Source organism: Idiotropiscis lumnitzeri, chromosome 3, assembly GCF_059441095.1.
Source record: "Idiotropiscis lumnitzeri isolate Australia: NSW breed Sydney's pygmy pipehorse chromosome 3, RoL_Ilum_1.0, whole genome shotgun sequence".
Lineage (NCBI taxonomy): Eukaryota > Metazoa > Chordata > Actinopteri > Syngnathiformes > Syngnathidae > Idiotropiscis > Idiotropiscis lumnitzeri.
Window position 1 is genome coordinate 24,564,063 of NC_142393.1, and position 25,189 is coordinate 24,589,251.

General features: G+C 40.7%; 2 protein-coding genes across 4 annotated transcripts; both read right to left on the reverse strand.

Annotated features, from left to right (window-relative positions):
- Window positions 1-916: 916 nt before the first annotated feature.
- uckl1a (uridine-cytidine kinase 1-like 1a) lies at window positions 917-15,610 on the reverse strand. Of its 2 annotated transcripts, none has more exons than XM_088291862.1 (15): window positions 15,499-15,610; window positions 11,764-11,951; window positions 10,161-10,267; window positions 9,586-9,756; window positions 9,285-9,356; window positions 8,998-9,187; window positions 8,239-8,300; window positions 7,767-7,783; window positions 6,524-6,622; window positions 6,129-6,222; window positions 5,137-5,199; window positions 4,948-5,070; window positions 3,514-3,621; window positions 2,056-2,212; window positions 917-1,679 (listed from the first exon to the last, which is right to left on the reverse strand). In XM_088291862.1, exons 1-15 carry the CDS (start codon window positions 15,522-15,524, stop codon window positions 1,597-1,599), a joined length of 1,560 nt encoding a protein of 519 aa, XP_088147988.1. In that variant the 5' UTR covers window positions 15,525-15,610; the 3' UTR covers window positions 917-1,596. The 2 variants fall into 2 exon arrangements, with proteins under 2 accessions (XP_088147988.1, XP_088147986.1); XM_088291860.1 differs by lacking the exon at window positions 15,499-15,610 and adding an exon at window positions 13,745-14,027.
- Window positions 15,611-15,859: 249 nt separating this feature from the next.
- Window positions 15,860-23,204, reverse strand: samd10a (sterile alpha motif domain containing 10a). Of its 2 annotated transcripts, none has more exons than XM_088289145.1 (5): window positions 22,845-23,204; window positions 19,129-19,310; window positions 16,976-17,144; window positions 16,766-16,906; window positions 15,860-16,205 (listed from the first exon to the last, which is right to left on the reverse strand). In XM_088289145.1, the coding sequence occupies exons 1-5, from the start codon at window positions 22,855-22,857 to the stop codon at window positions 16,183-16,185; spliced, it is 528 nt and encodes a 175-aa protein (XP_088145271.1). In that variant the 5' UTR covers window positions 22,858-23,204; the 3' UTR covers window positions 15,860-16,182. The 2 variants fall into 2 exon arrangements, with proteins under 2 accessions (XP_088145271.1, XP_088145269.1); XM_088289143.1 differs by having other exon boundaries at window positions 16,760-16,906.
- Between the last annotated feature and the right edge of the window lie 1,985 nt (window positions 23,205-25,189).

Consider the following 25,189-nt stretch of genomic DNA (forward strand, 5'->3'; position numbering starts at 1 on the left):
TACACGTTTGTTTGGCTTTTACACACCTACTGCGCCTTCTGCAGAGGATAAGTCACAAACGTTACAGATGGGTGAATGTGGCAATAAGCATGTTTGAACAACAAGCGCGATGTAAATCACTTACTGTTATTGAGAACGAACTACATTGAATCACCACTGACCCCTGCAGGACGTTAAGTGTATGACAAGACTGAACGTGCAAGTTTGACATTCTGCCGTATTTATGTATGCAAAGATGGCTGAAGTATTCATCCTGTACTTAGGAAGTACCGACGTGCGTGCGCGCGTGTGTGTGTGTGTACAATTTGAAGGCCATTTTGCTGAAGTTGGCTATATAAATTAGAGACATTTTAATCTCTACGCAACAAAAGCAAAATGTCCAAAAGTAGCTTTGTGTTTTTACGCTCGCATTTTCTCTTTTTTGCGCATTTAGTTTATAAAGCTTTTTGGAACCATGCACATCTTAAGAAAGTGAGTAGTCTGCTGAAAGGACACAGATGATTTAAATCATAGAAATACATGAGCAAAGTGTACATGTCAAGTCGAATTGACCAAGCCGTAGCCTACTTGCATGGGAGTGGTGGCCACTGGGAATTTTGGGGTTATTTTTTACGAATGGCCAGTCATCCACAGCTGCTTATTTAAATATTGTCAATTGATGATAAATCCAGCTATCTCATCGATCAGTAGTTTTGCACCAACCAGAACAGCTTGAAAAAGGGCATCCTGGGTATTTATGACCCAAATTATTTTGCAAACCAAACAAACGGGGCACGAGACCTTGAGCATCATTTCTGAAGGTGTGGAAAAGCTGAAAAAGTTGCTTAAAGTGAGCAGACCATGCAAATAAAAAAGCAAACACCCGCACCCCCCTCCCAAAATGATGACGATCAAGTTAAATTAAGGTGAAGTGAAGAAAAAGAGAAGGAAACAAACTTTATTTCTTGACATTCATTGCATAGTTAAATTGTGTTTTTTCTTCTTGAAACAGATGATTGGCATTTTTATTTATTTCAGTGGGCACTCTTTGAAAAGATGAGTTGCTTGAATTACGAGCATGGTCGCAACTCAAGGTACTCAACTCAAGATACAGATGTAGCTAGATTCCCACCGAGTGTACAGATTTTGATGGAGAATTTGAAAAGTCAAAAGTCATTGCAAAACCAGTACTGTCCGCTTATAAGTATAAATAAAAACACATTTTACGTAATATATTTCTCAATGTTATGATTTCACTGCCAGTGTAAAAAATATCTTTTTTAAAATCTACATATTTGTGCTATGTGACTTTATGTCTGCTTTATTTGTCTGTTAAGGCTTTTCAATCCCTTGACAATGTTGCAACTAAAATGAGCAAAGTATGCACATTTTAACAATGAATGAAAAGCTGTTAAAATGAATTCCTGAACATTGTTATCGCGTACAGTTATGAGACTGCGGCTGTCTCAGTGTTGAAGTATTAACAATTGGACCTGAACTCACCTGCTGTAAAAAAAAAAAAAAAAACTTATGTGCAAAGGGTTCAGACTATATAAAACCACATTAAAAAGTCACCACAAAGTCAACTTTACAAATAGTAGTTGCATGTTTGGTGATTCAGTCTGGCCGTTGTTCCCAGTCCTCCTCATCACTGCATTTGTCAAATCCATCAGTGCCAAAGTAGCGGTCACCAAAATCTCCTGAAAGCAAACAAGCATAACGTACAATCAATTCACAAAACAATTGGGGATTTCATGTAAAATTTGACCCAATGTGTGAATGCTCATCCAACTTGTCACTTTTTCCAGTAATCTCGAAATGCCAAACTCTCTAAAGCCTGCTGTCTTAATTCCAAGAAAAAATAAATCTTGCTGACTCAAGATTTGAATGTGGAGGAGGACCATGGACATATTTATTAAAAAGTTTCCAAATGATCAAATTAAGTTCACCGGGAAAGGTTGTGGTGTATTTTCAGTTCACCCTGAAACCCCATTATCCTAAAATGTTGGGAAGTAGTGTGGGTATGAGCTGCTCTCTACAAACTGAGTGGTTGAGAAAGCGCAGGTGATGTCTTACCGATGCCGGGAATGACGTGCAACGAGTGATCCAGGCTCTTGTCCACAGCTGTGGTGATGATTTTCACCTTGGGGAAGGCGTAGGCTACCGAATGCACGCCGAGCTCAGCCATCAGCAGTGACACAAGCAGAATCTTCTCCTCCTGCACTTCGTGGTCCTGCGTGCATGTGCGCCATCTTGTGAGATGTACTACATAATCTTTGTTGCCCCATGTATAAAAACAATCGTGTTTTAAGTCAATGCCTTTCGCACTGTCAAGGTGATTCGCCCAATCTTACACACGCACACTTGAGAAAACTCGCGCAGCCACTGAAGAGGTGAGACCAACTGAATTCGGAGGATGTCTGCGAGTGATTGAGTTTTACTGAGATGTGAAGTCCACAGAGATACATTTGGAATATCTGTAAAACTTTAAATGTGAAATTGATGAGCAAAAAAACACTAAAGAAAATACTAAGATTGTCAAGAAAACGTTTTTGCTGTATTTTTTTTTTTGCTTCATTCCTTTTAACGTGCATACTTTGACCACCAGAGGGCGTCTTAAAACAGAAACAGCGATGGCGATGAACTCATATCATCTGTGCAGTCTCCCACTGCAAATACTTAGGAGTTTCTACTTTTGGTTTGGATTTTTTCCCATTTGCACCTAATTTTTTCCGTATATTGAATTTTTGTCAGTGTTTTTTTAAGAATATTTCGGGTTTGAAAAACTATTTTTTTCCCCAATGCATTTCAATGGCCGTCAATTATATGTAGATCTTTGCTTTTCCGTAGCCGGCCCGGTTAATTTCCCGCACCAATAATTAGGGTCCAAGTACACATAAAAATACACATTCAATATATTTTTTTCAGCAAATAAATGGAATTTGGAATTTTTGCTGTCAGTAGATAAGCAAATAAAGACAAAAAGGAAGATTGTACTCTAACATCCATTCATCTATCTATTATCTGAGCTGCTTTTCCTCACAAGGGTTGCGGGCGTACTGGAGCTTATCCCAGCAGTCAACGAGCAGGAGGTGGGGTACACCCTGACCAATCGCACGGCACACATAGACAAACAATCACTCTCGCTCACAATCACACTTAGGGATGATTTAGAGTGTTCATTCAACCTATCATGCATATCTTTGCAATGTGGGAGGAAAGCGGAGGACCTGGAGAAACCCCACGCAGGCGAATTATGCAATCGCAAAACAGGAAGGCCAAAGCCAAAAATCGAACCCTCGATCGCTGCACCGTGAGGCGGACGTGCTAATCTGTCGCCTATCGTGTCACTGTACTCTAACATATACCGATTAAAAAACAAAATTAGAGAAACTGAGCAATTTCCAGTGGTCTTGATTTTTTTTTTTTTTTTTTAGTGTGTGTGCATGTGGGTGGGGGTGTGCGTGCGGGGGTGTGTGTGTGTGTGTGTGTGTGTGGTGTGTGTGGTGTGTGTAGCCGATTGGGCAAACCCACCAGAAGTACTCGAACGGCCATCATGGCAGCAGCCCCGGTGGACACAGTGCTGTCCATTAGGATGACATGATCTTCGCTGATGTCTTTGGGCAGGCGCAGGTAATGTAGCTGGGAAAAAGACAGGTTGCCATGGTTACAGAAGCAAGAGGAGTAGTTGCCAAGGAGACGTCCATCACGTGGAGAGAAACGATTGCTAAAAGTCTTTTTGTCTTTTGTTTCATGGAGTCCTTGAGATGCGGTTGGACGATTAGCTAACGAGGTGCTGAATATTGACCCTTAATGGTCAATTTCAGGAAGGTTTTCAGAAATTTCCAAGGGAAGTAACGCTGGAGAGTATTTTTTAATTTTTTTTAAATCCATCCATCCACTATCTTAGCCGCTTCTCCTCACGAGGGTCGTGGGGGTGCTGGAGCCTATCCCAGCTGGCAGTAGGCGGGGTACACCCTGAACTGGTTGCCAGCCAATCGCAGGGCACACATAGACGAACAACCATCCGCACTGACGCTCACACTAGGGACAATTTAGAGTGTTAAATAAAAAAATAAATAAACAATTAAATCAAATGAATTGAGAATGTAAATAATATAAATCAATTGATAAATAATTAAATTGAACTAATTTAAAAAATCCGAACGTCACAAAAGCAAACGTCTGCCATACAACATCTTCACAAACCCCGGCTGAAAACGAGTGATATGACGTATTTGCCTTTGAGAGGCGCTAGACCTTAGTACAGCATCTGGAGTGTAAAGCCCAAAAGAGGCTTACGTCCACGGGAGAATGTATTTTTTTTTGTCAATTTGAAGCCAACCGTCTACAGCCACTGACAAAACACATTTTTCAAGGTGCATTTTCATGGTACAATTTACAGTCTCGCCGACCTCTCTGTGAAATTGTCTGATTTCTGTTGTCCTCCATGAAAGCATTTTGATCTTTGTGTTGAATCAAAACAAGACAACTGCTTTTGTTTTTTTTCCAATGATCAACAATTTTGCAGTTTTTCTGACATTACATGTTATGAATGAATCATGAATTTATCTTTGTTCATTTTTGTACCGTCAATTTGAAATAATCACCTGCTTCTTAATACTAATGTTTTTGTTTTATCCAATACAGGTGGATTATTAAAAAAGTTGACAGATTAATTTTTAAATCATCATTAGTTGCAGTCCTAGTTAGTTGTATATCAGGAAATAAATTATTATTTTGCCATAAAAAATTTTTTTTCAGTCTTATTTTTGTTGTTTTATACGGTACTTTGTACAAAGGCCAAAAATATTAACATTAAAGTCATTGTTTAACGCGTTTCTTTTTACAAAAATCCTGTTTCATCCACTTTTTGGTCAGAAATTAGTATTGTATATATAAGCACCTTAAAATAGAAAACATCCCCGAATCATGCAACCCTAGTAGAAAACTAGTGAAGCCTCCTACTTCTGGTTCGCCCGAGTCCAGGTTGGTCTGGATGAGAATCTTGCCGATGCGCACGTCTTTGCACACGGCCCTTAGAGCGGGCTCCATGGTCTCGCCCGCTCGCAGGATGGACACGCCGGTGATCTGCGGACATGAGTCAGCGCGTCAGCAATGGAAAGCACGATTGCTTGGCCGGAGGACAACGCTCACCCCTTTGCCGCCGTATCTGTGGCCTTGGTACTCGTGGCCCTGTGGCGTGTGGACCGCACAAGGCTGACACAAAAAAAAAAAAAGCTTACTTGTGGTCATGCATGAGTCAAGAATGTCATCAAGAGCATTAAAAAAAATAAATAAAAACAAAACTTACACACCGGTACAACAACAAATTAACATTTACACCAACTTTCAACAAGTTTCTATATTAGAGAGTTAGAGTTTCACAACCTTGTCTCATTAGTGATGTCGGATCTTCTTTCCAGTTCAGTTGTATTGAGTTCAATACATTTGCAATTAATTGTTAAGAAGAGATTTCTTTTCAAAATTGTATTCAGATGCAATTTTTACGTAGCATTTATGTGCTACATTTGAATTGAGGTACACTTTTTTTCCACGAATTTTAAAGATTTTTCTTATAACATTTAGACTTTATTCCTGTAAAATTATAAATTTCTTCTTATATTTTGACTACATTATAATTATTTTTTGCATGTAGTATAATACTAATTTTTTTAATTTTGATTTTAATCTCAGGTCGGTCAATATTTAGATTTTCTTGAAATATAAGTAGTAGTATAAAAACACATCCCCCAAGTGGCGGCCCGAAAAACTTGAAAGCACTCAAAGATTGGCCTTTTCTGTGTTAAAATTGCAACAAAAGTGAAATACTAAACAATTTGCATATCGCTGATGTTGGGCAGAATCCTCGCAACTTCTAAAGCGTCATATTTTAGAAAAAAAAGTGTTTAAATTGCATTGTCAAATGGAGGAGGCCATTTTCAACACTGGAGATTTGGCAGTCATTTAAAAAATAAAAATGACACCATTGTGGGCCTTGGGACTGGGTAATAGTGTCAATTTGTGAAAAAATATTAAATTGACCAAATTTGGACTTAAGAGGGGTCTACCTGACACCAGAGATCTGTGAGACACTTTCATTTATGATTAGTCACAGCAGACTTTGGAGTTAGTTATCATCTACATACCTGTGATGGCAAAAAAGTGAGCGCATGTTCGATAAGAAGACGCATTAATCTCTTTGCGTAGAAGATGAACTCATCTCGGCTGGTTTCTTTGTTCCTGCAGAGGAGAGAAAATGATTGATTGTAAAGAAATGTTCACCATGACGAATTTCGGGGTGACAAATGCTCAAGCGATCTCTGATTGGACCTTTTGTCAACCAACCTTAACATGTCATTTAATACAGGGTGATTGAGAAAACATACGGAATGACAATTTTTCCCCTTCTTCTCTATCGCCGTAATTTGAATGTGTGAAATTTCGAAAGGCTTGAAATGTGAATGGAATGCATTCATGAAGTTGTTTTACAAACTAGCCTGCTGAAAACAAAAGAAACGACGGAGCAAGCGAGCGGCGCTACCTGATGATGGTGTGGAGGCCTCGGACTTGCGGCGTGCTTTGCAACACGCTGAGCGTCTGCGGCAGCGTTTGCGTCTGCTGGGCGGATGCCAGGAGCGCCCTGACAAAATAGAAAAAAAAAAAAAAACAACGTATTTTAAGTGTGTAAGCTCCACCCCGACAATTGTCGTCAGAAGTTTTCATGGTCTACACTCATCATGGGCATGAATTTTAAATTCATTTTAGTTTTATGAAAAATGATTTCATGATTCCAACTACTGCGCTCCGGTTGGCAAGAAAAAAAAAAGAAATGATAATCAATTATTTGACCAATTAATTTGATAAAATAACAACAGTAAAATTCTTTTTTGGGTCCTGTAATGCTCACAACAACAAAGATATGAAATACAGACAGAACATTTGACTGTCCTTTAGGTTGTATGTGTAGTCTTTTGTATGTTTAATTTTACAACATAGAGGGGAATTTTCAAGCACAAAAACATGCATGAACTAAAGAATTTAATTTGAGGGCATCGATATATCTTGCTATATTTTGGTGTATCTAAGCAACATAATGAGCGACGTTAGTGGCAAAACTAAAAAAATGTCTGCATGATGTACTTTAACATTAACTCACATTTCCTCTAACCTGCTATTTTCTTTGCCATGAAGTGATAATAACCAAAATAACCTGGTCATTCAGAATTGTTGTTGAAAATGTTGTCCATGGTCACGCAAGAACTGGGACGACCAGGTCATGTGCTTAAAAAGATGTACGTTGGCTTGAATGGAGTCAGAGCTTTTTGTGTGACTCCGACAGGTAACAAACAGCAAACTGTTTCATGACTAATTAATGTAACGTCGTTTATTCAGCAATAATGATGATCATTTTGAAACGGGTTATGATGAGTCGATCGCGACCTCATTAAAAGAGCTGGAGCTTATTATTTGACATTCTTGGCCATGTTGAAAATTGAGCCACAATTTACTGTGTGCACGGAAAATGAACAGTAGGTCAAGTCATTCAACATCATTCATTGAAAGATTCAATTAAATGAGTAAACTCTGTTGGGATTAGAGAAAATCCTAGACAAATTCAGACCTGTGTACTTTTTTTTTTTTTATTTCAGCCTGGAAACGGAAGACTTGACGGTAATGGGCTGTCAAATTAAATATCCCCAAATGAATGTCCTTCATGTCCACGATGAGTGTTTAGCTACTTGACACACCAACACGCGGTCAAGTAAAAATGCACTTCAGCGTACCTGACACTGAGCTCACGCTGCATAAAGAGAAAGTAGCAAACGAGACAGAGAAAATGAGAAGAGAAAATAGCTCAGAATTGCTCTCCTCTGCCAAGAATATTCTGCCGCCCAGCGCAATCACGTGTATTTTTAAAACTTGTGTGGAAATCATAAAACGTGGCCACAATTTAGGATTTCATGGCCACAAATGAGCATTTTGGATGCATGTTATGTATACGAGATGATTGAAAATCAACTCCCTTGTTTTTAAGCGCTTGTGACTTATTCTCAACTATAATTCTTACAAAAAATGAAAATGATAAGAAAGTGTCGAACCATCTCAGCTGATTTCACAAGGAAGTCCTGTGGGATGGAAGATTTAAGACTAAGGGTATACATCTTATGTTTTGACCTGAAGATTGGTTGCCCGAGCACATGTCGATGCAAGATTCGTCCGCCAGATGAGGCCTCATTGTCAAACGATGTAATTTACCTCCTCCAGCTGGCTGTGTACGTGCTGGACTATCAGATCGATGGCTACCATGTTGCCACCACCTTGAACGGAAGAGACAAGACGGTGATGTACAAGTGGCCCGACTTACAGGTTTTTCATTTGCAAGCTGTGGCGTAACTGATTTTTATTTTTTTTTTGCTTTGAGTTTCAAGCATAAAATTGACTTCAGTGAGAATCAGACTAAGTGTCAGAGAGAATCTTACATCCCGCCACTATCAGTTCATGTGACTGACTCGCAGTGAGTCGGTAGTTTTTGTGGGTGCATTTTCCGTTTTTTGTGGAGGCATTTTGACAGTTTATTAATTGAATTAAAGCTTGGAACCATGGAAAAACAGAAGCGACTTGGGCAAGCAGTTTGAGTGGAGCACTTCTATATGTGCTAAAGTGGTCCCCCGATATTTGCACATAAGGAATAGCAAATATCTGCAAAAAATTGACACTCCTTATAATTGTTCCAACATAACACGAAGAAGCGAGATGTCTGTATGGAAAACTGGGGATTGGTTATCCCCAAAACATCAGTGACTAGGGGGATTTGCGATTGCCAAACTGTTTATATGTAGTGGTCCAAATGTACACTGAAGCAGAAGGGGTGTATATAGGGCATAACACCAGCCAAAGACGTTAGAATCTTTTATAAATCTGTGGACCTCTGTCATTGAAAAGAAATAGCGAGGAAAGTGGCCAAAAAAAGTTAAAAAAAAAAGCAGTCATTGTTGAAAGTTGTGAATGTCTCACCTCTTGGCACCACAATGTCGGCAAGCCTCATTGTGGGCTCAATGTATTGCTCAAAGGCCGGCTTGACAAACTTGTTGTATTGCTTGATGACGCCTTCCATATCCCGCCTGCGCTCCGTGATGTCCCGGCGGAGGCGGCGGACCAGCCGGATGTCCGAGTCCGTGTCCACAAAGATTTTCATATCCAGGAGCTGCGGGCGGGACGAGCAAACACCAAGGGACGCTTCAATAAGGTTCATTTTCTTCTTCAAACAAAATGAGGCGGGGTTGAGCTTTTGTTCACTTGACCTGAAGAAGATGTTTGTCTGCAAATGCCATAATTCCTTCAAATATGATCACGCTTGCGCCGTACACGTTCTTCTGCAAAGATAGGAGTCAGAGTCACCACTGAGAAGCATGATGATTTCACCTCATGAACATCCGTTGGTCTGCAACTTAGACATGGCAAGAATTTCTTTGCGCTATTTTTGATGAAAGCATGTCACAAACATGCTATTAAGACCTATTAAGAAACTCTTTTCAATTCTCTCAAGTTACAAATATAGTTTCCTCCCTGCCAGATGATGAGATTTGAAGTGCACAAACTCACCCAGTCTTTCTGTCGTCTGTGTGTGGTGAAGTCATACACGGGTATCTTCACACTTTTGCCCTGCTTGAGTTTGCGCAACGTGGCAACCAGCAGCTCAAAGTCGAAGGCTCCCGGATGATCGAAGTTGTAGTCATTGCTCGCCGCCAAGGCTTGATCTTCAGGAGACAAATCCTGTCAAAATACAACATGCAAAAGCAAAGTGTGTTTTAAGCCCACCTCCCCAAAAGAGAGCTGATGATTTTCTGCAACCTCAATGACGTAAGGTTTGTGTGCAGGTACATTTGCACGTCTACGGACTAGCAAGAGATACACTGATTTTTGGTAAATGTTATGGTATATTATTTTTTTAATCCTCAGGTCCACATTTGGGCCATGGTCGTGGACGAGCACTTGACCAGAATGAATGAATGAAATCTGCAAAATAGTCAGGGAATGCTAAATTCTCCTGAGCATACTCAATGTCAATATGTGTCCTGTGATTAACAGGTGACCAATTCAGGTGGATTCTCGCTTTCACCAAGTCAGCCGTGGCTCTAAACAGAAAAAGCGCGATAGAAAATGGCCAACGGTGTCACCTTATAGAAGGAATCCATGGATAGCAGCACCACCCAGGGCACGTCCAGAGCCTCGATAATCTTGTTGGCCACGGTGGTCTTCCCCGAGGCGCTGCCCCCGCACAAGCCTGCCAAAAGGATCATTATGCCTACTTTGACCAGCGTGCCTAATGTGCTTAAGCGCGGCAGGTGCTGCAGCTGCAAATAGATCCTCACACTTTGGTAGATTTTGCAGACAGCTCTATGCACTGGAGTATTTATTTTTCAAATGGCTTCTTACTTTCCCCAAAGTTTGAAAGCAGATATTTGTACTTTCTTCTTTCTTTGTCGTGGATGATGACACGACAAAAATAGAGAGACGGAAAATTCAACTGCGGTTGAGGTCTTGATTAATAGCAGACTTTTGAGACAGATAGACGAAATATTACTAGTTCAGCAGAACAAAATTTTAAATGCAGTTGTCTTCATGGCTTTGCAGCAAGAGGCATACTCACATCACTCATAGAAATCTGCATACCTTTTTCTTTTTCGTATTTCGCCTCTCCTTTTCCTCTTTTTCTAAACCTAATGGTTCTTTGGTCATTCACTTTGATCCACTATATTGATTTAACTCTTGACATGATTGTCATGACATTTCGCATCATCATCGTTCACCTATCAATCAACTGGAGTCCGCAGTCACAATATCCATATGACATCAAAATCATTCAATTTACGTCATATTGATGTTGAATTGACATTAAATGCCCCGGTGGGAACAAAAGCAAATTTATGTCGATTTTTTTTCTTCACATGATCCAATCAATTCCATGTAGGTATACGGGTCTATGTTAATTATAAAATATAATATATTTAGAACCAGTTTGTGTTGTGTGGCCTGGCATCAATCTAGCCCTCGCAGCCCTCACCCTTGCCAAACTCGGCATTCGCAAATTGATGGCTATGGAAATGAGTGTTCGTCTGGAAAACTCCCGCTTTTTTGTTTGTTTGTTTTTTTAGGGCGCAAGTGCTCCCTCACATAGGACGTTGGGCGTTCACCTTTTAAAGTTAATCCAAAACAGACGTGGTGCTCTGAGACGTGCTCAAACTTAATACAGGCATTACATTGAGCTGCCGTTAATTAATTAAATAATTAACGGCGGCTTAATTAAATAATTCATTAACCAACGTACGCTACACAATCTAAGGTAGGAATCAGATTGAAATAAGAAATGAGCTGTCACACATGCACACTCTAACTAAACCTGAAGTCCTCAGGTGACCTGCAACTTCCTGCAACACCCACACCCCAACCACGAAATCCAAAGGCACAATGAGGAAAGAAAAAATCTATGTAGGTGCAGAATAATGAAGGACTTTCATAACTTTTACAGGATTCCAAGTAAGGAAAAACAAACAAAAAAACATCTGCAGTCATCATCCATAAAGTTTGAAAAAATTAATGAGCCCATTTTCGAAAAGCAATGAGTACAAAGGACAAATATCTGTTTTCAAATGTAAAGAGAAAAAGTCATCAGAAGAAAAAAAATGCTCACGAAAACTTTGAATACCTGACTCAAGTACAGAAACAAAGTATTTGTACTTGGTTACTTGCCACCACCGGCGAAATGATTGTGCATTGTACCTATGACGAAGGCTTCTTTGGATTGTGCTCCATGCTCGTCGTACCAGGGAGGTCGCCCTGCCGTGTAGATGGTTCGCGTTCCCGTGCGGAGCAAGGGCGGCTCTGTTTTACTCAGTGATGTGGTGCTCTTCCTGCGAGGGGCGCCGGCGGGGGGCAAGAGCCGGTCCAACGAGTCCTCGCCGCTTCCGCTGGAAAGTACAAACGGACGGGTGTTCTTTTTGTCAGTTTGCGTTAAATTCCCTCCACCAAGTGCACCAAATGGCGTGACACCACCGAATGGCGTTAGGCCACCACACAATCAGAAGACGGCCTAACGTGACTCAAGTGAACCACCGGAAGAAAAAGTTAAAAAAAAATTGCTATTGTTCACTCGACACCAAAATTGACTATCGCACATTTATCCATCCATCTTCTGTACCGCTTCTCCTCACAAGGGTCGCGGGGGTGCTGGAGCCTATCCCAGCTATCTTCGGGCAGTAGGCGGGGGACACCCTGAACTGGTTGCCCGCCAATTGCAGGGCACACAGCGACGAACAACCATCCGCACTCACACTCGTACCTAGGGGTAATTTACAGTGTTCAATCGGCCTACAATGCATGTTTTTGGAATGTGGGAGGAAACCGGAGTACCCGGAGGAAACCCACGCAAGGACGGGGAGAACAAGCAAACTCCACACAGGATGGCCAGAGCCGGGATTGAACCCACGCCCGATGCTGTCTCTCACTGTGAGGCCATCGTGCTAACCATTCGTCCGCCGCGCCGCCCACATTTATCGTCTCCTTGTAATAGAAAAAACGCAGCTCACTCGAGTTTTGAGGATCATATACAGTACACTGTACTGGATTATTTTGCATAAAACCACAATCATGTGGAACACTAGTCAAGGAAGCAGATAGCTAAATTAAATATTTTGAGAGGCTCTTCATAATAATTGATGGCCCCATTCACCGACTGCATATATAGTATACAGCATATAAATGGTTGTTTTTTGTCGCAGTGTAATGGCTGACTTAAAACGACTTCCATACTCTGGTTGGGGAGTGTGTTGCTTTCACTAACTAAATGTCTGAAATATAACAAGTCAATGTTCATGTGAGTATTTTGCTGTTCTGCAAATCTGCTTCAGCCTGTGTCAGTGGAGGGCACTGTATTTTGGATTTTGTGGAGGTGATCATATGAGCTCATGTTTGATGTCTATGAATCAAAAGAATTGGGCAGAACGATTTTATACTTTCACAGGTTGAAGAGGACAAGAGTAGTAATGTGCATTTGAATTTTGGTGGCGATTAGTTTCCGTTTCAAACTACAGAATTGACAAACCAAGCAATCGTACAACGCTTGCCTCCCTGCTATGACTGAAAAAAGAACAAGCTCATCTCCAAAAGCGGGCGTGCCAATTTGTCGCACATCTCATCACAAAAAAGACTTTAAATCACTCGTCCTTTAGGGGGGGAATGTTCGTACAGATGTAACTTTTACATGAATACCTATTATATAATTGCCAATGTTCTGGGTCAAGTGTCCCTTTAAGGTCAGCCACCTCTGAGTATAACTTGACCAGCTGGCTTTCATGTATACTTACCAGAATCACATTTCTGTTTTGCAATTCAAGTTTTAAATTGCAGCATAACTAGTGGCAGATGATGAACAGCGCGTGAACATTAGTTGCTTGTTGTCTAGCCTTACCCAAGAATTACCCCCCCCACCCCCCAATCACATATCATAATGTGTTGATGTTGGTGCCCTTTTACTTTTGCTGTTTGTTCTCTGCCCTCTGTTGGTCGGTCCCCTCTGCTTTCCGAAACTGGCCCATATCTAACAGCATACAATTCCAGTATGCCTCTGACCCCAGCTGAGGAGATGATTTCCATACTAAACTACACGATTTATAAATCACACTGCATGTGATGTGTTGCTTAAAATAATTAAAAATAATAATAAGTAAAGCAGGCATCGCAGAAAACAGCAACCAGTTCTTACCCGGTGTGGCTCCTCAGGGACCAACAGCCGGAGATTCTGGCTCCACTACAATCCTGCAGGCTTCTATCCGCCTCAACTGACAACCTGCTCCTCTCCATCGGCCCTTCTCCGTGGCAACCACTTTAAAACAACAGTTACGAACCCTCAACCCTGTCCAAACTTGCACACTAGAAACTTTAGGAAAGTCATAACGTAGTCAGCTTTGATTTCGACTCTTCCGGAAGCTAACCCGGCTTACAAGCCGCCGTCATTAGGTCTGTCAGTTCCCACGTGTCCTCGCCAGTCTCTGGCATCTGCATGAGTGTTTGTGCGTGTGTGACAGACACTTAAGAGGATCAGGGTAACACTGGCAACAACAAGCTGCTTGGCTGGTATTAATAGAAGCACCTGGAAGTAACAAAAAGGCAGATGGCTTCTACTGAACCTTTGTCACAGCTCACTGATCTTGTGAGACGCAAAAACTGTAAAACTTGACAACCGCAATGATGCTGCAAGCCTCAAACCATAGACAAAAAGCCCTAATGGGGGTTTGCTGTTCTCTACAGATGCCACAAGATGGCAGCAAAGCACTTCAAACAGAGACTGGTATTCATTTCTATTGAATTATTCGTCTAAAATAATACCATACTTCTAAATTTCACACAATCGGGAACCCATGTTACATAATCGACGACTATATAAGCAGTACTTAAATTATTTAGTGATGCATTAATGAACTGTTTAATCAACAACTAATCAATTATCAAGCTAAAAAAAAACAACTGTTGATTTCCTGCTCATTTACTCATTACACCATATGTGAAGTGCTTGGTTACAGCTCCAGCTGTTGTGAAATGCGCTATTTAAATATAGTTGCATTGTATTATATCGTATTATATTGCAAAAGGGTTTAATGAATTGAAGTCATTAACTTAAAATTTGACAAATATTTGCATTTTAGGCATCTCAATAAAAAATATTCTCCACTTTCTGGAGTCATCCACGAAAGCAGACTGATGTTGATTTTGTACAACTGCTTTTACTTGGGAATCAACAATGTTGCTGATTTTCTACCTTTTCTATCTGTTAAGGTTAATGAATTCCTGCAATATTTTCATGCCTTTGAATAAAGGGGTGGAATTTAAAATGTTAAAAAATCGGATTATTAAAAACTTCAAATCGGATTAATTGAAAAAATAATCAGTACATTCATTGCTTATGTGAAACAGTCGTCAGGTACAGCCTTAAAACTATTTCTAAGAAACCAACTGCACACTTCTTGGTTCACGAGGCCATTTCAACTGTCCAGATTCCCCGTCTTTTCTGCCCTCTGCTGGCCGGCACACACACTACTCATTAAGCCTGTTTCTATGGCGTCGCTTTGCAGTTTGCAGACATAATATTATTGCCCGCCGTCGACTTCATTTTTGCATTCCGCAAGATTGTCAATATCTAGACTACCCTTGCTCTTATTTCATCTTGAAGCAACACTGACCTAAATATATTGCGTCATCAGCTCACCTACTTCTGGTCGCGATTACACGCGCCAAACTCAGCCGGTCAATTGCAGTTATCTTGGAAAAAGTAATTAATTTACACATTAGAGGCTTTAATTAACCAGAATAAATGCATTCGAGTTGTCTAAGAAGGAGCGTATGCAAATATATTGATACAGGGACACCACCGAAGCGGCGAATGTACAAATAAACACAAAATAAAAATAGCGGATACTTTACAAAAAAAAAAAGAAATAACCTATTTTTTGGTTCAGGTACCTGTCCGAGCGGCACGACATTATCATCCCAAGCTCTCCAGTTTCCAGGGTGATGTTGTGAGGTCGAAGCCGGTGTTGAAGATGATGACGATGACGGACACTTCCTTACTGAGGCATCATGGGTAATGTAGTGCCCGCGATCACCTAAATTGCAACCATTATACAGAGTAAGAATAGTTCATTCAAACTGAACTAAAAAGTATATATATATATATATATATATATATATATATATATATATATATATCAAGACGAATTGTGTCGTCATCTTAGGCGGTTGAAAAAAGTCACGTATTTTCACAAAGTACACAATACCATGTAAAGTATTGTAATATTTTCAAATGTAGGGAGTAAAGTGAAAAGTTGTCGTCAGAAGAAGAAATTGTTAAGTCAAGTACAGAAAACAAAAAGTATTGTAACTTTGTTGCTTCCCATCACAAGTAATTAACACAATTCGATACACAACCGCACAGCTTTTTTATTAATATTTTAATATGTTCACCGTTTTTATATGGTTTCCACAAATAATAATATAAAAATAACAAAGACATGATAATAAATCACAACAAAAGAGATTGTCCTCATCAGTCTGTGTACTGTGAACCTGCACTAAACACGTCCCACAGAATGTCTATTTCTTTGAAGCAGGAAACGAGAAGAAACGTCCACATTTTCATCCGTCCGCTTACGACCTCTTTTCAAAGAAACCTGAGAAAGACAGCGGGAGAGTTCAACATCACTTTATGTCCAGTAGCATAGCAATGAGCATAATAAAATAAAATTACACAACATGAGTGGAAGGAGTTTGATTGGCAGAACATTGCAAGTGATACTGAACAAGTGTGTCGGCCATATCATCGAGTTCAGGGTCAACAACCTATGGAAGCGTGGAACTGCCTTTGTGGAATGAACATTTCCGACTGGCAAACTGATTCAGTCGTATTGAACGACATCCCAACGTATTTGCAAGTACGTTCGAACGTACTTGTAGGCTAAATGCTAAAAACATAAAAAAAATAAAATAAGTAATTCCCTAATTCCACAATGTCATTTATACTGAAAAGGTGTTGTCTGGTTTATTATTTTTTGTTCTATAAAAACTACAACAGTAAAGACAGCAATAGACTAGGAGAATAAATCAAATTATTTCAATATACAGTATAAAACTTAAAACGTAATACCAAACACCAAAAAAAAAGCTGACAAAATTGGTTTAAAACCTTTTTTTAACTGGCACAATCCTGATTTTTTTCATAACGGACCTTCACCTCTGCTGAGCAGCTGGAGATTGCGTCCTTCCTCCTGAACCTGCAGCTGAAGAACTTGCTGGAGCAGCTCCTGCCTCAGCGTTTCCTGCACCAGTCCCATCCTCTTCAGCTTGTCACCGTTCAGACGCAGCAGCGCCCGGCCTGGTTACCAATGGTTACAAATCTCTTTGGGTTGCACCAAATTGCATTCAAATGATGTAGCTTGCATACCTGTAATGGCGTGATGGGAGAAGGCCTCCACATAGGCTAGGTAGTTATGAGGACAGTGCTTCTTCAGCCATTTGCAAACGTCTTGTTGTGTCCACAACACTGCGGGTCGGACCAAGCTGGGCTGCGCCGGGCTGGTGTTATAGATGCTGTAATTGTCACTGGAACGATACTGCGCACGGACACACCGAACAAATCACAGTCAACAACAAAGGCGGAAGAGTGATGGTAACAAACCTGCCAGATGTATTGAGAATAAAGTGGAACTTCAAAATCCTGAAAAAACAAGCCATTCTTTCCACTGAATTTGCCCAAACCACGCTCCGCTCCACTCAATTGTCAACTGTCAATCAAATACCACTACCACAATCTGAAAAAATGGATGCCACTTCACTAAGTCACATAACATATGTTTGAAAACTATAGCTCAAAGCCAGCAGTGGTGAGAATATTTTCCATCGGATTGTCGCACAACAATGAGGCACTCTAAAGCACACCCGCGTGAAACCCCTGACCACATGCTGACTGTCACATCAGACTTTTTTTCCCCACCAACTCTTCCGCCCTCTTTCTGTGACGTGTGCACACTCATGGCAGACAATCGCGCTCGGTCCATGCGCTGGCTCAGGATCTGGTCCTCAGCTATTGGCTGAAAAATTATTGTATTCCCGCTTTTTGTGCCCTTTTTTAAACACCCCAAAAGGATGCAAAAGACTTGGCTTATAGGAAAGTAGTAATTTATGCGAAAGAAGTATTTTGCAAGTTGAAGTATTTTTTTTTGTTCTCACTGAGGGGCTGTTTTTTTTCTCTTGATGTTGCTACACGTTACCAAAAAGAGAATATTTAAGATGGTGATGGTTGACTTGAACCATCATTAAATTAAGAGTTTGTTTTGCATGTTTTGCGCTGCACACAAAGTGAACTGAACCGTGAAGTTAAAACCAAGGTACGTACAGAACCATGGTTTTCAGCATACTGTTCCAGCCCTAGCGATTATACATTTATGTGGTTTGAACGCTATACAAGCGTCTTCCTGAGGGCAGCAAAAGCTACGATGAAAACAAGCTTGGCAGCCCTTCACAACGTGTAGTGCGCATTCATTGGGATTGAATAAATGCGTTATCAGCCAGTTTGCAGCTCCAGCAGCAGCAGCTCAAGTCATGTCTCACTGTTGAAAAGTCTTTCAATGGGCTGAAGACAAAAAAAGGCTCATGCGCAATGATGAGGAAGTGCAGGCCCAAATGAGGCCAGTTTGTCTCCGTCTACAGCAAACAATGCCACCTCAGACAATGGGATGCAGTTTTTTTTTTCTCCAACCAATAATGGCGTACAATGAACCAAAAATCTTGCCGGTGCTGCTATGTGGAGCAAGTCATAAGGCAGGCGCGGCCTGTGCTACTTTGGAGACGCAACCCACCAGCCCGCGGGGGAGAAAACGGCCTCCATTCTGTGTTGCACAAAGAGGCCGCGTATAACGACCCATAGCTGGTGGAAGCATTTGCAGACATTTTTTTCTTTCATATCTTCTGCCTCTTTTACAAAGGGATGCAGTGGAGGGTCAATAATATTTTCGAAGGCTTACTCTACTAATGTACATTTACAGAATTGTACAACATGGATTGTGACTGCATGCTATGTCAGCTTGTGACATACATGTTCGTCCAATCTAATCACTCTCGCAGAAGCCACAGCAGATAGGGTTAAAATTTGGGAACTTCAAGAATGTTCTTGTTTTAAAAGCCTTTTGGCCTTCCCTCCAGCAGATGGCGCCCTAGGCGACTACTTGGGGGGAAAAAAATGCTCCGGGCAGCAATTGTGGGTTTGTGCCTGCCCTGGATTGGAAGCTGTTTGGAGAGGAAAATATTGATCTGTCATCATTCAGTCCAAGCGATGGAACGTCACCTGCTAGCCAGTCACAGACAGAGGGTCACTCATTCGGACATGGTCGTTTACAGAAATGGCGAGCGGCTCCGTTGCTAATTTAGCATGGACATTTAACAGCTCAGCCAGAAAGACATCAAATTTAGGTTGAAAAAGTGTGCCCCACCAACAAAGACTGTAATACCAACAGTGTCATTTCTTTCTGCAGTCGGGTCTGATGGCGCCATGCCTGTCATGGAACAACTGAAAGTGGTCCATGAAGACCCCATGTGTACCTGACAGGAGTCTGCACCTGGCCGCTGCAGCAGCTTGACCGCCCGGTCTCCCGCCCCCTTCTTGCCTCGGCCGTCGTGCCAGGTCAGGTTGCCACCCGTGCGTGCGCTCAGCTGCTCTTTAAAGTCGTCGGACAGGGCTCGGTATTCCACGGCTGGCCGGCAGAAACTAAAACTGGACGCCGCTGCGGACAGAAAAGACCATGAAAGACACTAAAGGCAGGACGACACACGTTCCCAAAGAAAGCCCGTCGTTATGCGATGATGGCATTGAGAGCGACATGTTCCAACACGCTTCAATGAATAACAAGCGGCCACGAGGCAGCGTTCACACTCAACCGCATTTTCAAGAATTCTGCCTCAGTATTTTTGAAACTTTGCGGTGCGGTGGATAAATGTCAACGTTTCTCAATGAGCAGAGGAGGCCATGTAAGCAGACGAGGCAGACGTCCCAGCCCGCTCAACAGCAGGCGGGTGAGCAACATTGGCTCATTACTGAACGTGTGGAAACATAGTAAACATGCTTCTCTTGGCACGGAAAATAAGCGTAGATTAGTGATTGCTGGAACAGATTTGGGGGGGACTTGCTTACGGCATTTAGAGCTCAGCACTCAGATGTGTTATTGTGTAACATCTTGAATTGCCTCGAAAGAATTTGTAAAGAGGACAGGACAGGCTGTCAGAAGGGACTGATGCTATGTTAGAAAACAGACTTTTATCTTCAGGGACTCCATACAGAAAAAATGGAGGAAGTAAGAGCCATTTAAAATACTTTAGGAAACACGTCTAAATCAATCGATCGGCGTATCCGTCAAGATACAGTATCGAAGCAATTATACCATGTTGTCAGATATGGCACGTTGGAATTAATTTTATTGGATTTTTTTTTTTAGGATTTTGGGATGTTAGAAAGCAGAACAAACAATCACCATTCACACTAGACCTTCTGAAACTTCATTTTCTCTATTCATCAAAGCGTTGAAAATGTATAAAAATGCCACTATTTTAGTTGTAAAAACAGTTTCCTTATTTGTGTGTGTAGAGAAAAGTGCTCTATAAAACCAACACATTATTATTGTTTGTAGTAATTGTTATGTGAAGGATGTGGGTGTCACAACCCCAACAGTTTTAGCAATAACAATGTGGTCCAAATAAAATGATATTTCTAGTGTATGCATGGTAAAAACAAAAATTACAAGGCAACAATCTAAGATAAAATTTTAACTTGTGCAATTCAACTAAATATTTACAATTTAGCTGTTTTGAAAATTGTATTTCCTACATTTCACAATATTATAGAGCTACTGCAAATTGTTTTGGCGCTTTGTTGTGCTAATTAATGTTTTTGCCACACATGTAAATATTTATATTTCTAGAAATACACTTTCATCACATAATATTTACAATATAAATGACTGTTTTAGCCCAAATATATAATTTATTATTATTTTTGTGCGCGTGTGTGTGCGTGTGAGTGTGTGTGTGTATACTGTCGACCACTAAAAACAGACGGTAGGCCACAAATGTCCCGGAGCTTAGTTTGGACACCACTGCCACACCATGAACTCTTTGTGATTCTGTACTTCAACATTCGCTTCATTCGGACATGACAAAGATGTTCAGGGTTCATCCTTGTCACATGTCCATTGAAAGATGTGCCCAACTATCAGCTGCAGCGTTGTTCACAATCGTGTGCCTAAAAGTCCCGCTGAGTTTTTTTTTCTCAACGTTTGCACCATTTTATGGCTTCAATTTGGAGATGCTGACATTCCAGATATCCTTTATGATGTTACGCCGCCCTCGGGCTGCTGTTGTAAACATTCTGCTTCTCCACGCTAATGTAGATCATTTGGAACAGATGTCGAAACGCCAGCCTGGATGGATCTGGAAGCTCAACAACTCACAACACAAAATGTATAAAATATAAATATAGACTCGATGTAAAATACAGTACATACAGTAGCGCAAAAGACAAAGAATTTGATAATCCACAAATGTTGAACAGAAGGCAGCGAATTCCCTGTTGCGCACCATACCTCCGTTATCATAATCAGCAAACTAGCTGTTAACCAATAAATGACTTACAGCTCGTTCTCCAAAATGTTTATCATTGTTTCTAATGACGGCCAGCACAGTGATGGACTGGTTAGCACGTCTGCCTCGTGGTGCAGAGGTCGTGGGTTGGAATTAGTATCGAGTTTGTGTCTTCTCACCATCTCCAGGTACTCCACTTTTCTCCCACATTCCAAAAACATGCATGGTCGGTTAATTGAACACTCTAAATTGTCCCTCGGTATGATTGTGAGTGTGAATGTTTGTCTGTGTGAGCCCTGTGATTGGCTGCAAACCAGTTCAGGGTGTACCCCGCCTACTGCCCGAAGACAGCTTGGATCGGCTCTAGCATGTCCACAACCCTTGTGAGGAGATAAGTGGCTTGCATAAAGGATGGATGTTTCTAATGACCAGGTCCGGGTCGCTTTTCGTGCCAATTCCACAATTTGTGTGAAAAATACAGCGCAATGAAATTTCGTTCCTCATGGGGATACTGTAATACGATAAACATTAAAACATCCATCCATCCATTTTTCTTAGCCAATTCTACTCATTAGGGTTGCATGGGTGCTGGAGCCGATTCCAGTTGTCTTCGGGCAGTAAGTGGGGTAAACCCTGAACTGGTTGATATGTAACCGTTTGGTATAAAAAATATGAACATATTATTCTAATATAAAAATATCACTAGACAAAAGAATAAAATTAAACAATGCAAACGTACAGTGCATGTTTCATGCAATTTCGAGTACAGCCACAACAATACAAACAGTCTTAGAAGTAACACCACCTCTAATAGCATGTGGGCATAGCCATCATTTTCAAAGAGCGGGAGACAAATTGTTCCAGAGTAAGCCAACTTTTAAGAGCAAATGATGAGCTTCCAGCATTCGTTGATTCATAACTAAATAACCAAATTGTCAAAATCTAAAGCAGCCACATGATGAAATGTCCAAAGGCAACACTGCACATAAACGTTCAGAGAAACAACAGTAATGCCTGAAAGTTTCTTTCTACAAATATGTTTTTAAATATTATTTTAAAAAGTCCGAACCATCTAACTGCAGCCACTCAAATGTTTTTATGAATGTGGGAAAACTGGTCAACATTCTTGCTTATTTTTTTTACGTATTTGAATCAGACACGATGAGAGACTTAACTTCAGAAGTGACAGGGTCCTGTTTGAATGAGACATTTGTCATACCGACAAACAAACAACTAAGTGACTTGGTAAGCTGCAGTAATACTGCACGTTTTCACAAACTTCACAAACATCACCTGGTAGTGGCAAAAAACTGCTGAAGCCTTTTTTTTTTTTTGAAAGAATTGCTCACAATCTTCCAAACTCCTACTTGGTGATAAGTCAATTGAGCTCAATGCATTGGCTTTTATCTCTATTTTTTTTCTCGCAGGTCCAAGCAAATGATGGCATGTATCACGAAAAAAACAGAGGTCACTTGTATCTTAAGGCACCTCTGTAATTAGATTGCATAACCAAAATAGTTTTATATATATATATATATATTTTTTTTAATTCCTATTATTTAACAGCCCAAAAGAAGCATAACAAGTGGGGCTTCTGTTAGATTGTGCTGTTGTAATTTGAAAAATAAAAAAACAAACAAACAAAAAAACATGGTTGCACTTTGAGTGGAAAGCAAGTTGCCTACCGTCAACAGCCATGGTGCTTCCACGCCGCGTGGATTTAACGGAGGTCGCGCATGGTCATGGACGGCTTCAGAGACGCCGTCCCGCATCCTCTCAGCTCCTGCAACGAGTCAACCCACGAAGCACTTCCGACGCAGCCAAGTGTTGACGCGCACTGGCTTGCTTCACTGACTGGGTCACGCCACGACGTGCACGTCAGCGCGCGTGTGCATGCGCGTGTGTGTGCGTGTGTGTGGTGAGAATGGGACGTGCGGCTCTCTCTCAAGAGAACGCAAGAGCTCTAAAAAGTGCGGCCTCGGGCCTGTAATTAAAGCAGCCAGTGAAGACGGACAAACAAGCACACGAAAGGCCATCTTCCAAGCGTCTCCTCTTGAACAAATGCAGGTCTGTGCGAGCCTGTGAGCCCTCTGTTATCATGACAGATCAGTCACATGTGAGACTAAACTGGAATTCCAAGAGGAAAGGAAACCCAGCCATGCTGGTGTGCGTTTTCACACACAAATTACACACGGGCTATTTTACTCGAGGTCTTTACAAAAAGTTTCAGGACACATCACCACATAAAGTATGCAATGTTGTAGCCGCAAAATTAAAAAAATATTTGGGGGAATCTATCCTCCCTTGTTTGCTGAAAAACGTACATATTCACTGATTTTGTGATCTTTCCAAAACCTTACAAGATAGTGCCAAAACCCTGGCGTATAGAGTCGTACTTGTTTGTTCGGCAGGGCTTTGGCGCCATCTTGTGGCGTCTTGGTACCACAAGCTATGTTGTATGTTGTTGATTGAGACTTAATTGCTATCAATGTTGGGGGGAACCTGATGGAAAAGGTGAGTCGTTGCATGCGCACATTGCATGTTTTTTGTCTACATGCAGTCATATATAAGCCATTTATTTTTAAGGGTAATATTCTACCATGAGTTTGAAATTATATTGAACTGTTTTGGGTTTATACGATACACTATTAATATAGACCATTGTAAACATTTTGAACGGAGCAACAAATTGGCTTTTCACTATTCAGAAATTTACTTGATTCCAATGACTGTTTACTAAATTACTATTATAATATTGTCTCAATTTACTGAAATGTATTTACTCAGTCAAATCTACGCCTTCAAAATGCCATGCGATACAACACATCACAAAAATAAACAAATAAAATAAAAAAAATAATAGAATACATTAATACTCCCCCTCCTCCTATTAAATTCAGATAAATAAAACAATACTTTTTATCTATATAATTTATATTTCACACATGTTGCCAATTTTTTTCTGGGCCTGGGGCATTTGAGTAACACTTTAATTTAGGCTATAACGACAGAATATTTTTACAGGAAAAAAACGGGGGAAATAAACAGACACTGGACATCCTCGTCTTATGCGAGCGTTTTCAGTGAATTACAAAGTTAGGAAGTGGACCGAGTGCCGCATGCGGCAGGAAAGCCAACAGTGCAAATGAAGCAGCTAAAAATTAGACCTGGAAAGAAGAAGCCTCTCAATGCCTCAGACAGTTAAAATCGGATTGTACTCCTGCAACTGCCCCTTTTGATGGTCAGCTCGGCTGTGCTGTGCGTCGATACAAGGGAAATAATCAAAAGCATTACCAATGAAGGATTAGCAGTTCATAACCACAATCACCACTAGGGGGCAGTATTATTCTGTAAATAGTCAATGTACAGCAGGGCTTCTCAAACTTTGGGTCCAGGAGAGAAATGTTTCTAAGCCCCCCACCCCCACTCCCCCTTCATCGTTTTAATTCCGATTTAGCGTAACTGCCAAAGGAATTATTATATTTTTTACAATATTTATTTTGCATTTTTCGAGAATAAAGAAGTAATGCTCTGAGCATAAGTCAAGTTTGCAATCGTTACTAAAAAAAAAAAAACAACAAAAAAAAACAAGTCTTTGTGCAGAATAGATAGTTCGATTAATGTTATGCCATCATCATATGAGAGCTTTTAGTGTACCCAAAACAGAAAAAGGAGTCATTGTTTTGTTTTATTAGGACAGTGTGCAGAATGCACTTTTTTTTTTAAATGGATACGATATCCTTTATTGAAAGTCATTTTGTGAATCCAAGCTACAGCCTGTTTAAGAACCAGGATGTACAGCACACTATGAGAATAATTCTTGAGACACACATCACACTCCCCCCCAAAAATCTTTCCATTTCACCTTATGTGGGTGTTATATCGACATGTTGAAATAATTTCACAACATATTGTATCATAAATGTGAGGATTATGATCACACGTGTTATATAAAGAACCCTATCAACGAAAAATGGGCAAAAAGGTTGCTGCACATATTACTGTATTTGATGGCAGAATAATAAAAATA